This window comes from Octodon degus, unplaced genomic scaffold (genome assembly GCF_000260255.1).
Source record: "Octodon degus isolate 3935 unplaced genomic scaffold, OctDeg1.0 scaffold00030, whole genome shotgun sequence".
Lineage (NCBI taxonomy): Eukaryota > Metazoa > Chordata > Mammalia > Rodentia > Octodontidae > Octodon > Octodon degus.
In genome coordinates, this window is record NW_004524606.1 from 7,034,612 (window position 1) to 7,049,649 (window position 15,038).

At 41.5% G+C, this 15,038-nt stretch overlaps 1 protein-coding gene across 1 annotated transcript in view; it reads left to right on the forward strand.

Moving 5' to 3' along the window:
* Window positions 1-4,898: 4,898 nt before the first annotated feature.
* Arl6ip5 (ADP ribosylation factor like GTPase 6 interacting protein 5) overlaps window positions 4,899-15,038 on the forward strand; it is a 21,162-nt gene continuing 11,022 nt past the window's right edge. The window contains exon 1 of the mRNA XM_004629488.2: window positions 4,899-5,288. Within this exon, the coding sequence (XP_004629545.1) occupies window positions 5,113-5,288 (176 nt within the window). The 5' untranslated portion in view covers window positions 4,899-5,112. The remainder of the gene's footprint in view (window positions 5,289-15,038) is intronic.

Here is a 15,038-nt window from a genome sequence, read left to right on the forward strand (position 1 = left end):
ATTTTCAACTATTTTCTTCCAGAGTCGGAAATATTATATATATAAAATAATATAATATAGTGTGTATATATAATAATATATATACTCATATAGGTATATGAGTCTGGATGGTTGGGTAGAGAAAAGTACTTTTATTTATATATTTCAAATAAATCACACATACACACACACATTTTGCAGTGGGACAAGAATAAGATTTGGTGTCAAAACAATATTTACTCCCAGTCCTGAGCTACAAGACATCAGGCATACCTGTTCATTTGTAAACTGTTTTGTGTGTTTTTGAGACTGGGTTTCCCTAAGTAGTTCAGACTGGTCTTGAACTCACTATGTAGCTCAGGCTGGCTTCGAACTGAGCAATTTTCCTGTCTCAACTTCTGGAGTGCTGAGAGTACAAGCTAGCACCACCATGTCTGGCTCATTTGTAAGTTAGACATAACCATATTCACCTTGTAAATCTGATAAGTGAAATTTACAATGATTCTCAAAATATTTTGGAAATCCCAAATACAAATTTTCTGTGTGTGTGTGTGTGTGTGTGTGTGTGTGTGTCTTTTTGAGACAGGGTCTCATTATGCAGTTCAGGCTGTCTTTGAGCTCACTTTGTAGCCCAGGCTGGTCTTGAATTTGCAACAATCCTGTCTGAGCCTCCCAAGTGCTGGAATTACAGGAGTGCACCTCTATGCCCGGCTACAAATACAAATTTTCAAACTTACCCTCCAACCTCCTGGGAAACCTACAATGATCTTATGGATGTAAAATTTGAAAACCATTAGAGTATTAAAGTTTGATGGCTACCCAGAAAAGCTGCTAGGAATGGTTTGCTGTTGTTACTAATTTGTGATATTCAATCACCTCTTTGTCCCGCTGAACCCATGAACATTACATTCCTCAAACCTTAAGGAAGGCTTCTCCTTTATGATCCCCCGGTTAGGTGCAGCAGTTGCATTGGTTGAGCTGAAGTCAACGTGTGCCTGGCAGTGGGTGCAGGCATAATGGAGGTCCTAGTCCACACCCAGACTTAATGCCAACTCCTGGGTCCCTCATCACAGCTTAATGTCTATTTATTTATTTATTTGTGTGCATTTTGGTTATTTTTAACTCATGAAGAAGACTGAAAAGAACAGCGCTTGACTGCACCCCTGGACTGACTCCATGACTGATGGGGTGGTATTTTAATAGATGAGGCCAGGCACTCAAGGCTCACACTGATTAGAAATAGTCACTTCCCTTGCCAGTAAATGGAAGCAACAGAAGCATGAGAACAATCTTCTTCAATAGATTTGTTTCATTTTAAACAGAATGCATCTTAAGTTATCAGACTTTCCTCAATTGTTTTAAAAAAGACAGAGCAGGACAGTCCTATCTAGAAGGACAAGTCCCCATATAAAATTCCCAGAAAGGCCTCTACAGTGAATCTGATTACTCTCAATAATAGAGACAAGGAACTACTACTGTTTCAGAATCTGTAGTAAACTGGATGGAAAACACTTTGCACCAAGGAGTTGAGAAAGCAGTTTTTATTAACACCGTGGACTGATGGGATCTGGGTCCAAATCATCAGCACTGGCTTAAAGTAAAACAGCAATGCATAGACTTTTTTGTAAGCAGGATGTATACAGTTGACTATACTCTGTACTTCCTGTACTAATCTAATGGATTAGTCTAGACTAATCTAATGGATTAGTCTCTAATTGGTTATATACAGGCTAGTTTATAATTGGCTACATATATTTAGCCATAATTGTCAGGCAGATGTATCAAGTGCAGGTTGAATTAGGGGAGCCATTTATCATGGAGCAGAAACGTCTGGGAGACAGTCAAGGTCCCTGGCAAGCGGGCAAAATTTGGTGTGACCTTGATAGGACTAGTCTGTCCCTTGAAGCAGACTAAGAAGACAGTATTTGTGTAGGCTATTGTGCAGCTGGACAGCAGGGCTGAGCCCACTGTCTCTGAGTTGCAGCTGGACAGTCAAGGCCAGCCTAGTCTGATAGCCCAATTATGAAGCTATAGCTTTTAAATCTATTACATTTTATTCTCCATTACACTACCAACTGTTTTCAAACCATGACCAGGACAAAGACCCAATATGTAATCCTTTTCACTTACAGTGATTTTCGGACAAAGTAGAAATGTATTTTTTAAAAAACCAAACTCCCACATTGCAACTAAAGAAAAAAGAAGTGTACTCAACATTTTGCAAGAGGAGCAGAAAACTCCATCATGTTACCAACAATTTTATCTTTTTCATTTCTTTATTTTTAAATCTCTCAGGAGGTTTAAGCAAGTAAACTAAAATACACTACACAAATGTTTATGGATAGTAACTGACTATAATTAGTAATACTGTTACTAATACTCACTTGACAGCTGTGGTCATGCAGCTTTGAATAGTTAGAAGGTAAAGGCTATTGGTCACAACTTCTAACATTCACAGGTCTGCAATAGGACGCCTAACCTGGTTTTGACCAAGATCACTTGAGTCAGCTTCCCTTTACTGCTGTACTTCAAAGTCAGTATTTGCTGGGGAAATTCCCCTGTACCCTCTCACTTCCTGTAACTGAGCACAAGGCCTGGCGCATCTCCTCTCACTCTCTCATATTTAACTAGTATTTCTTGCATTGCAGGACACTTGAGTGCAGGACATGGCGCATCCTTCTCCACCATCTTTCCACTACCACCTTTTGGGGGTTACCGGGAATCAAATTCATGACGTTGCGCTTTCCAGGCAGGCCCTGTGCCATTGAGTTATATCCCCAGGCCTTCATTACCCTTTTTAAAAATCTTTTGTTTTTGGTTTTTTGAGATAGGGTCTCACTATGTAATGTAGGCCGGACTTGAACTCACTATGTATCCTAGGCTGGCCTCAAACCCACTGTGATCCTCCAGGCTCAGCCTTCTAAATTCTGGAAATAAGGTGGGCACCACCACGCCCAGCTCCTCCCCCTTTATTTTTATCCTCTAGTGTTCTCGCCTGCTTGAAAGGATTCAGAATACCTATTGGCATTTTACTCAACATTTTTCTCACCATCCTATCTATTTAGACACAGTCATAACAATAAAATAACAACATGATATAGAAAAGTTAGTGAATATTTATTATAAAAGTAGAGAAAACAAATCTGGTTAAAATCTTATAAATATCACCCAGATGAATCATGGATTGTACTGTTATTAAAAATAGCAAAGTTTGTGAGCACTAATTATACACTAAGCACGTTCCAAAACATTCCTTCACTTATCCCGTGTGACAGGTGTTCTGCCATCACAAGTTCCCGTATGAAGAAACTGAAGCTTAAGGAGATTAATTTCTCCCAAAGTCACATGCCAGAGAGAAAAGATCTGAGACACTAATTTTGCTTTCTGTAACTTCAACCCCTCCCATTCTTTCAGAAGCAGGAAAATGTGGGTGCACAGAACATTTTCCACATTATAGACCTCTATTCAAAAACAACACTAAAGGTGCATTTTAGCACTGATTTAGTTCAATTATCAAACTTTGCTAAACATCTTAGATTCCTGCAAGTTCATTAGCTGTCTTGAAAATCATCAAGGAAAACCAACCCCGGGTCTTTTAGAACTTGTATTAAGTACATTGACTGCTCTGCAATTCTTCGCAATTTGCTGATTTCAGTAGGGTAAGTGCAGTACCACCTGTAGGTTAAGGAACTCTTTTCTTGAATATTATTATCTTAGAAATCTGCCTACCACATTATAAAAATAATCAAAATACACTCTGCCCACCCCCAATACACAGACTTAAATAACTACTGATGGGATTTTTTAAAAGTTTATGTTATGAACATGTAGATTTTTCTTGACATTATTCCATAAACAAAATAGCAAAGCTTGACCTAGCATTTACATAGCATTGACCTTATATTAGGCATTTTAAGTCACCAAGAGGGGACCTAAAGCACATGTAGCATGCATAAACACTGCACTGTTTTAACGAAAGGGCACATATCTATAGATGATTTTGGTGTGGGGGTGGAGAAAGGTGTCCCAAAACTTAATCCCTCCCAGATATGGAGAGATGCTTGTACTTTTTCTCATAAATTTCATATAAAACATTTATGGTATTAGCACCTTAACTAAAACAAAGCAAAGAATAAAAGATCTTTTTAGACCCTACAAGAGAATTTACAAATAACACATTTCTTGTCAGTTCTTCAGGCTAGGAAATAAAGCATGTATTAAAGTACTGTGCTCCCTTATTAAAAGTTTTGCTGAATACTGGAATAAAACTAAGAAAGCTTTTTTTTTTTTTTTGAGTGAAAATCATGCTTCTGCCCAGAAAATAACTAGGGTGCAGAACAATTGGTTCAAAGCAATTGTTTACTTTAAAATGTCAACAATGGGTTCAGCTAGAGGGCTGAAGGTGGCCTGTCATTTTATTAGGTCACAGCAGTTTGGCGATTTGGCTACCAGAGAACAGAGCTGGAAAACGCGGAAGAGAACAGAGCAAAACAGCCTCTTTGCACGCGTTCTCCTTTCCCCTGTTGCCAACCTGATTGCACGCGTGGTGAAAGATGGCGAGCCCGAGGACAGCGTGCAGACACATCCAGGTTAGTACACCGAGGTTCCTTCTTATTTTGAAAACCAGCTTATCTCGTACTAGGGCTATGGTTGTCTTCCTTTCCATTCCACTTAGACTAGCAGCTAAACAGCTGTAATTTCTCTCTCTCTCTCTCTCTCTCTCTCTCTCTCTCTCTCTCTCTCTCTCTCTCTCTCTCTAGCACAGAGTACATTCCTAAGTTCAACACTGAAAAAGATTTTAAAAGGTAAAGTTTGTTGCCAAGGAAGGCACAGGCGGGATTTTTTTTTTTTTTTTTTTTTTTTGCGGTACCAGGTTGCTCTCTTTCGTTTCATCTGTATTCTGCCTTTGGTCCCTTTGCTGTGTCGCGGCCCCTGTCTTCCTGTAACCGATCTCTTCGAGCCAATCAAGAAGCAAAAAAGAGCAAACACGCCCTCCCGCTCCCGATTCCCTTTGCTCGCGGCCCACCAACCGCAGAGCCGATCAGCCAAGAGCTACTGTCATCCTTCTCACTGCTCGGTTGCCGCCGCCGCCGCCTCCAGATTCCGGAGGTGAAGGAGGCCAGGAGGAGAAACATGGACGTTACGGTCGCCCCACTCCGCGCTTGGGACGATTTCTTTCCGGGCTCCGACCGCTTCGCCCGGCCAGACTTCAGGGACATTTCCAAATGGAACAACCGTGTCGTGAGCAATCTGCTCTACTACCAGACCAACTACCTGGTGGTGGCTGCCATGATGATCTCCGTGGTGGGGTGAGCCGGCAGGCGCCGCCCGGGGTGGGCGCTGGGGGCCGAGCGCGGTCCGGGCTCTGCGGGCCGCCGGGCCGTCTCAGCTTGTTCTTCGGGCGGGGCGGCAGCCGTGTGGTTCCCTTCTCGTTCCACACCCGCGCCTAGACGTGGAGGGGCCCTAGGAAGACGCGGGTGGGGCAAGCGTGGCCACCTTGGGTGAGAAGAATCACTTTTGAGCCCCGATTCCGGGAGAAGGCGGGTCGCACGTCAGGCTTTAAACACAGGGGGAAGCTGGCTAACCTTGTCGTGCAGCTGCCGCGGTGCCGCCCTTGCAAGCCCGGGAGGCCGGGTGTGGACGCAGGGTGGGGTCCTTCGGGACATCTGGGTGGCTGATCCTCCCAGCGCCTGCCACACTGTACGGGAAAGCGGAGCGTGCGAGCGGGAAGGTGGGCGTCTGTCACCTGTCTCCTGGTGGCGCATCTCCCAGTGTGGGGTGACTTGAGATTAGGGCCCCCTGGCATTTTCTTCCAGGAGTTGCCAGCCAAGGCCACTCTGTCTTTACTCCCTGTCCTGGAGTCTTCGTGCATCTGAACGCCTCTTCATTATTTAAAAAGTGACCTCTGTTAGCCAACACTGCAGTCATATGTACATTGTGTGCGCGTGCACACACACACGCACACGCACACAGGCTTGCTCGCTCCCCTACACCTGCTTCCCTTTACAAATTGCCCTTTTTTAGTAATGCACCCTTCTAAAAAATGCTTCCTTCTCCCACTTTTGTGCCAGGCAGGGTGGCAATATTCTCCATCTTGCTGATTGTCTTCACTTCGCCTTAAAGAAGCATCTGACATTTGTGTTTGACAGCAGAGGGAAAGAACAAGTTGGCTCAGGAGGAAAAGCAGACAAAGTTATAGCTGTGTGGTAGGGTGAATGGGGTGGTGTCTCAAGTTGGCTTGTTGTTAGTTGGCTTGCTCATTGAGCCACCTCTCTGCGCCAGGCTCAGAGTGCACCAAGATGAATCAGACTTGAATTGTGGCCCAGGGACATGTGGCATTTGCTGAGAAGCTAAAGGAGCAAACACAGCACTGAGGGACAGGAGAGAGCTCACATTTTCCGGGTGTGGTTCAGAATGGGCACCCACTCAGGAGGAAGCCCCAGGGATCCTCTCTGCCTTGCTGCAGGATTGAGAGCTCTGGGAACCTTTAGTGTCTGGAGGGCACGGGTTCCTGAACCACTGTGACCAGGCTGGCAGCCAAGGCACAGTTAGGGCAGGGCAGGCCCAAGACCTGAAGCAACTGTTTTTGAGTCTTCTGTTGGTTCTATGCCTCTTTTCCAGAAGACAAAGAAATTTCTTTACCATAAAATAAGTAGTAGGGGCTGGGGAGATAGCTCACTAGAATGAGGGCCTGCCTGGCAAGCGCGGGGTCCTGAGTTCAATCTCCGGTACTGAAAAAAAAAAAAAAAAAAAAAAAAAGAAGTAAATAGGTTTCATGCTTTGCTTTACTTTCTTTTTCTTTACATTGTAAAGAAGCAGGAGAAGGGGCTGGGGAGATAGCTCAGTAGAATAAGTGCTTGCCTGGGAAGTGCAAGGGCCCGAGTTCAATCCCTCTGTTGGGGGGGGGGGGAAGAAGCAGGAGGGCATCTTATCTTTGATCTTGTTATAGGGGTATTTTTCTTGAGATAATGCCAAAACTTAGATACAGAGCAAGGTTTAACACAGATCATTAAAATGTACAGAAAGAAAAGTTATTCTTTTTCCAGAGAGCTGTGCTGCCTAGATAGGACACAAGCTCAGGAGCCTGTTTACTCTAATAGAATTCATATTTTACCCAGAAGAGTGGGGCCAGCCCCTTGACAAAATATAGCTCCTTTTCTGTAGTATCATAAGTCATTGAGGTAGGCGCTTAAGGGTTGTCATTCCCTTTCAAATAGGAGATACCTACTGTTAGTGATACTTGTGAAAAAGAAAGTAGAAAGTATTCATGGAGGTTTTATATTGTTTAAAAACACAAAAGTTATAGGATAGGCCTGGGGGCCAGAGAGACAGCTCAGTAGAATAAGCATTTGCCTGGCAAGCACAAGATCCTGAGTTCAATCCCCAGTACCTGAAAAATAAATAAATAAATAAATAGTTATAGGCCAGTGATAAAAGTTGTTTTGAAAAATTACATGTTTATAATGTATGAAATTTCTTTCATTTTCCAGTGAAAGCATGGTTAAGGACCTTTGACTGTGTTGTATACATCTATAAACATAGACTTTTGTCATATATTATTAACTTTTTTAATAATAAAGATAAAATTTATTAAGGGTTTTATGTACTTGGCTATTTTACTTGCATTATGTCATGCTGCTCCGTAAGTAAACTATTATTATTATTATTTAAGTCCAAATCTCAATAAGTTAAATGACTTACACAAAGCCACCAAGCCAGGGTTTTTCCTCGTAGCTGCAATAACATGACGTCTTCCAGGAGTCATGAAATTTGGAATTATAGTCCCTTTAAGCTAGAAGAAACCAAATACCTTCAGGACCTTGGAGCTCAGCTCAGGCAGAGGCATGGGTCAGAGCTGTGCCGAAGGCTGTTTATCAGTCGTTCCAGACTATGAAAGTATGGCCTGTGTTACCTCAGGTAAGGATTTTATTCAAAGGGCTCTCCTCTGTGGCTCCACCTCTGTTTACAAGGGCACTTCCTCCTAGCAGAGCTAGAAGAAGACTTTGAAGGCCTTTGGGGAGCTCTAGTTCTGCTCTCTATCTGATACTGAAACCTAACTTTGTTTTCTTTTTTGGTGGAACCAGGGATTGAACTCAGGCCCTTGCACTTGCCAGGGAAGCGCTTATTCCTCTGAGCCATCTCCTTGAAACCTAACTTTGGTAAGAGGGCTGGTCCTTCAAGACTGCAGTTTTGAAAAGAGAGGGATTGCCATGGCAGAGGTACTGTAGATCCTGGAACACTGAAAAGAAGTGTATACCCCAAAGTAGAGACTAAGAAAGATTAGCTAGAGATAATCTTTGTATGAAGTACTGAGCAGGCAGGGTTCTGGTAATCCATAGTTAGAAGTTTTATTTTTACCTTCAGAACATGGTTTACCAGGCACGGGCCTTCCACTCAGAAGGTATACTGTGCATTTGGCCAGATTAACTCTGCCTAAATCTGTTGCCTCACAGCTCTTCTTGAAAGTGGTGTTCAGATCTTCTGGCTCTTTGAGTAGTATAAGGTAATGGTTAAATCTACATGGAGTTTGAATCCCACCCAGCAAGTCTGACTGCGTGACCCTGTGTGAATCCCTTAAACTACACCTTATCCTGGCTTACTTATCTGTACAATGAGGCTAATAATAGGACCTAGCCCACAGGCCTTCTGGAGGATTAACCGAGTTCAGGACAGCGCCAGCCTCCTGCTTTTTGCTCCACAAAATGTTGCTGGCTATTTCTGTCTCTATTCCTGTTATCAAAGATATGGCAGAAAAACACAGATAGTGTCTTTACATCAGCAACTTCATCTACCCAGAGCCCATTCGCCAGCTTCTTTACCCACTGCGGCAAGACTCTGCTTAGACACCACTTCTTTGTGGAAACCTTTCGCTCTCACTCTCTGTGTTAACTGGGCTCCATGTCTGTGTTTATAGCTTTCCTGTTATCCTGGAAGCGTCTAAATTATTCACTTATCTTCACTATGGATTCCAGATCTCCAGTAGCCACAGCCAGTAGGTTTTGGTTTTGGTTATTTTCTCCTTGTTTTGTTTTTGTCATCTTTGTTTTTATGCTGTCTCCCTGAGACCTGCTAGACAGCAGAGTGATGAGAGCAAAGAATTCAAGTGAATGTAAGATTTTGGCACAATCATAGAGGCAGCTTTCAGTCTACTAAAAGGAACACATTATTTTTTAAAGTCTGTAGAACATGAAAACATATGGCAGCAATACACTCCCAAGGTGACTGCAGTGATCTATTGCTAAAGCCACCATGCCACACATGGTTAACATTACCAGCTATGTACAAATTTAATTTAAAAAGATTATAGTTCAGATTCTTCACTAATTCACTTTAGTCTCGCAGTGTTATGATGGTTCTCATGATTGACATTTTGAGCCCTGTGATTCATGTCTCAGCATGATCGACATTTTGAGCCCTGTGATTCTTTGTCATGGGGGTCATTTGGGTATCTAGCTTCCTCTTGCCCTTTAACCCACATGATACTAATAGTATACACCCCCTCCAGACTTGACCTTTGACAATGTCTCCTGTAGACAGGGTGATGGTTGATAATCGCTGCCCTACTACCCAGATAGTCATGAAGATTCCTCTGTATGCCCGCTCATCAAATACGAAGTACTATACTTGCTGTGATCGTACTGCTTGACCATAGTTTTTTCCCACATCATACCCATTCTATAATTTACCATTGGATTAAGCAACTATACTTGTAATCTTATTTAATTGGCTATAGTTCTGTCACCCCCAAGCCCTCCTCACCTCATGGCTTTACTTAATGAAACACTCTTGAGAATTAGGATTGGTGGGCAATCCGTTTTCCAGGCCCTCTTATGTCCATCTCAGACAGAAGCTTTTTTTCTCTCAAAAAATTCTTCCTACTCTTAAAAAATACATATACAGTCCTTCCTAACAAGCTAAGGAACAGAGTTCATGGTGATTGCCTAATAAAACAACTCCTCGTTCCTGATCTTTCTAACATGACAGTGGCTTTGAAGCTTCACACCTTTTGAGTATTAGTCTCAATTTATTACATTTTTTATGCTAATCATCCTTTTAATTTGTCTTCCTGGAAACTGTATTGGCTCTACAGACTCAGTTAGTCATTTTATTTTTTGACAGAATTATAGCATTTGCCTTTATTAGTTTTTTATTCTAAAGTTCATTTGCTCTAGCAATGCACTGCTATAAAACAGGAATTAGAAGGTTCCACTGGTATGAAGTACACCGAGGCCTAGCAAATTTTAACACTCAAACATTAGCTGCTTTTATTATTACATTAAATCCTAGATCAGAGGCTTATTTAATATGTTTGAAACTTGTGTCTTCCCTTAGGCAGCTATTAGGTGATATACTTTAGTGATGTTGTCCTAACTACAAATTGTGTTTCTTACAGAACTTTGCTTCCCTTGAGGATTTCAATTTCTTTTTGAGATTCAGGTATCACTTTGGAAGAGATTGAGTAACTTTAAAATAGTATGAATAACAAGCTAGAAAATGTGAGTTTTACTGACAATAACTTTGAATCCTTCAAACTAAGAGATGCAAGAAGTCTAAGGTTGAAGATTTTATCCTGACATTAAGATATTCTTTTCAAAGTAGGGCTTCTTGGTGCACACTTATAATTCCAGCTTAGGCAGGAGTTCTAGTTCTGGGGCACATGAGGGACTTTAAGGCCAGTCTGAAGTAGATAGCAAGACCCTATCTATAGAAAACAACCAACCAAAATTCACTTCACAACATGTACAATAATAGCAATCTCTTCCTCTGTGCAGAGTAAAAACCAAAGGCAGGAGCTAACTGCACTTGCAATTCAAGTGCAGAGCACATAAGACATTCTAGTTGTGGAGGTAAATTTCTATGTGCTTAGTAGGGCTGGGGAGATAGCTCAGTGGCATAAGCACTTGCGATCCCCAGTACCACAAAAAATAAATAAATAAAATAAAAATGCAGATAATCTGTGTGCTCTAGGATGCTAAAAGAGTTGAGCTGAAACCTGTTGAAAGAGTAGGAACCAGGGCTGGTGAGATAGCTCAGCAGCCTAAGTGCCTGCTTTGGCAAGCGCAGGTACAAGGGTTGGATCCCCGGTCCCCCTTCCTGGTCCTGTATGCCGCTGAGCCAGCGACTGAGTCCAGGCATGGTGGTGTATACCTATAATCACACTGCTTCTCAGGCCGAAAACAAGAGGATCACCACAAGTCCAAGATGCATTGTGAGACCCTGTATCAAATACATAAATGAAAACAAAAAGAAAAGAATAGGAACCTGGGCATTTGTCAGAATTGTAGAATCTCAGTCCCTGTTTCAGACCTACTGGTTTAGACTTTACATTTTAACAAACATCCTAGCTGGTGCATAGGCACTTTGGAATTTGAGAAGCACCTGTCTAATCTGGCTCAAAAGAAACACTGACAAAACTTAAATATACCTAGATCCTCAGCTCTCACCCTCAGGGATTCTAAATGTATAGTTTTGGACTAGGTCTACAAACCTGTTCTTTCTTCTCCCATGAATTCCCCAAGTGAGATACATATAAACATATACATAGAAACTAAAGTTACCAGTAGTAGCTTGGTTTATTACAAGAAATGAGACAATTTTTCAGTTGAACTATATTGAAATTGTTTTGTTTTTCGGTATAGGGAACAAACTCAGGACTGTGCTTGACAGGCAGGTGCTTAAGCCATTGAGCTGTCTCTCTGGCCATATTGCAGATATTTTAAACTATATATTTTATGCTTACTATTCTTACAAAATATTGGGTTTCAATCTGGTAGTTTTACGCATGAATGTAACACATTTTGATCACATCCATCGCCATTATCCTCTTCCACACTATCTCTCCGTCTGCCTTAGTCCCTTCCACTTGTCCAATTATAGTCTCCCCTCTACTTTCATGTCTTTTTTAGGTTCCACATATTTCATTTAGTGTGATGATTTCCAGTTCCATTAGTGTTCCTAAAAAACAACATGATTTTGTTCTTTCAGGGTGAAGAGCACTCCACTGCATACATAAGGTACATTTTCCTTATTCATCTATCTGTTGATAGCCTCCTAGGCCGTGTCCTAGTCTTGGCTAGTGCGAGTTGCGCTACAGTCAACACCGGTGTGCAAGTATCCCTAGAGTATGCTGACCTCAATCCTTTCTCGGATATACCAAGGAGTGGCTTTCCTAAATCATATGGTAGCTCTATTCTTAGTTTTTGAGGAGCATCTATACCAACTTACATTCACCCTAGCAGTGTAGAAGGGTTCTTCCCTCCCTCCCATCTTCACCAATATTTATTGTTGTTTGTATTCTTGTGATTGCCATTTTGATGGGGAGGAAAGATGGAATCTTAGTATAATTTTTTTTTTTTTGTACCGGGGATCGAGCTCAGGACTGCACTTGCTAGGTAGGTGCTTAAGCCGCTGAGGTATTTCCCCAGACCCTCAGTATAATTTTTGACTTAAGATTTTGAGTATTTTTCATATACTTATTTTCCATTCTTCTTTTTTTTTTTTTAAGAAGCTCTGTTCAATTCATATGCGCATTTATTAATTGGGCTATCATTTGCTTGGAGTTTTTAATTATTATTTTTATTAGTACATGCTTGCAGTACAAAATGATGACATACTGGTACATGGACATAACACATCTTAATTATTTTTGTGTCCCTGTTCCCTCTTTTCTCCTCTTCATATTGCAAATTTCCTAAAGCTGTTTTATGTTTGTATGGGGCAAGATACTATGGACCAAATTGAGGGCCTTCACACTGTGCTGCAACCCCAGCCACTTTTTATTTTTTATGTTGAGACAGTTTCACCAAGTTACTAAGTTGCTCAAGCAGAAGCTGGAGGGTCTCAATTTCAGGCCTGGCTTAAGCAGTTTATCAATTTAGCAAGAGCTTGTTTTGAAATTGGAAAAAAAAAAAAAAAAAAAAAAAAAAAAAAGAGGGCTGGTGATGTAGCTCACTGCATCAATGATGGAGGTTGGGATTGGGTTCGATCCCCGATACCACCACCACCACCACCAAAAAAAAAAAAAAAAAAAAAAAAAAGACATTTGCAGATAGCATGAATAGCAATCTGTTTATGCCACAACTAGTTTCCTCTATCTTTTTGAGATTAGTCAGTTTTAATACCAGTTATACAATATTACTTTTATTGTGTTGCTTTATTCATTCATTCATCCAACAAAGGGCAGGAAGCATTTACTAACTTTCAGACACTGTGCTAGGAGGTACAGTAGAAAGTAAGACAACTGTGGCTCCTGCCTTCATTGAGTATATATATAGACAGTCACTGGTGTGAGGTAAAGAGGAGACGGTTGTGGGAAAGGAGGTCAAGTGTTACGAAGCTCATTGGCACCTTTCTTCTCTGTGAATTTGCTTTGTGCCAAAAATTCTCCATAGCTTTCCTTTTTTAAACTTAGAAAAAGCATTTAGGAAGCCAAGTTAAGTAAGCAAATAAATAAGTAGTTTAAAACCTTCCTGATTATGTCAGTAATCATGAAATACATACCTCCATGCCATGCACCACGGCAGTGATGAATATTGCAAGGACTTAGCATACTAACCTCTCTGCCTTTGTACATATTAGAAAGGTTCTGTAATAAGAAATTCTGAAAGGATTTGCTACAATCTAATTGAACTCCCAATAATATTTATAATATTCCTTTTTTTTCCTGTAATATTCTTATATTATTATGTGATAGTACAAAGCTCCATTGCTGTGAGAAGTGTTTGATTTCTGACTGCTAACTCGGGTCTAACTGTTGATAACTAAAAATAAAATAAGCACCTATAATCCTAGCACTTAGAAGGCAGAGGCCTGACGGTCACAAGACTGAGGCTAGCCTGACTATATACAATATATGAAGTTCAAGGACAGTTTGGACTACATAGCAACACTGTGTCAAAGAAGGGGGGGAAAAAAGGCAATTAACTTCATAAATGCAAAACAAAGCATGGAGTTCATGCAGTATATTTTGCTCTGAACACATTTAGGTGCCAACTGCTGCAAAGGCAGTGGACCATTTGATTAGTCAAGTGTTTCGTTGGATGGTGCAAGGTATACAGGATGCAGTAAGTACTTAGTCCATAGCAAGCATGTAACAACTATTATGGGCCTCTTAATTCAGCTGGTTGGACGTCTCAAGGCTAGGTTACTCTGACCTCTCTATGACAAAAGAGGCAGGCCTCTGTTGCACCTTGAATCCTCTGACCTCTCCTCTGACCCATCACCCTTACACCCAGGAGACAGTGGTCACATTACTCAAGCCCACATCAGAGTCAGAAATTGTTCTTGCCAGGACAGAATCCGTGCTAGGGAAGAGAAATAATCACAGAAAATTGTGGGATCCAACGCCGGAGAGGGTTGCTTGGAGCACCAGGTCTGTGAAGGCAGAGACTACTGTGTCCCAGCCTCACTCTTCCTACCCCCAGCCTGTGCCCAGTCACAGAGGTTCCTCCTTCAGCCACAGTGCCCTTTTGCCTCAGTTGGTCATTCAGAAGTATCCCTGCAGTTACAGCAGAATTGACTATTTTTTCCCACTGCTGCTTTTTCACTTTTCCTCTTAATCACAGGCCCTGTGAGGAACAAGGACCAAACCTTTTTCCCTAGTACCATTTAGTACCCAAGCAGAGTAGCAGTGGTTTGTCCAAGGCTTAACTCATGGTTCTGGAAACTTGCTGCACTTAGACACCCCCTGGCTTCTTACCTTTTTTGTTGTTGCTTCAACTCATATTTCTGCAATACCTGCTCTGAATCAGGCGTTGTGCTATGTGGTGGTGGCTAGGAATGTCATGATTCCTGTCCTTAGGGGCATCATGTCTAGCTGGGGCCAGAGATAATCATTTAATATTCTTTTTTTTCCCCAAAATTTTATTGATAAACAGCAATGAGACAGTTTCAAATCAAATCGAAAGTACAGTTTCAACAAATAACACACTGCATATATTCTTCTTAGTGGTTAATTGCTGTACAAGATACGGACTTGAGATCCTATTTACAAACACCATTAGAACAAATCATTCTGTTCATTAAGAGAATGCAACTATATATCTATCCTAACCACTTTG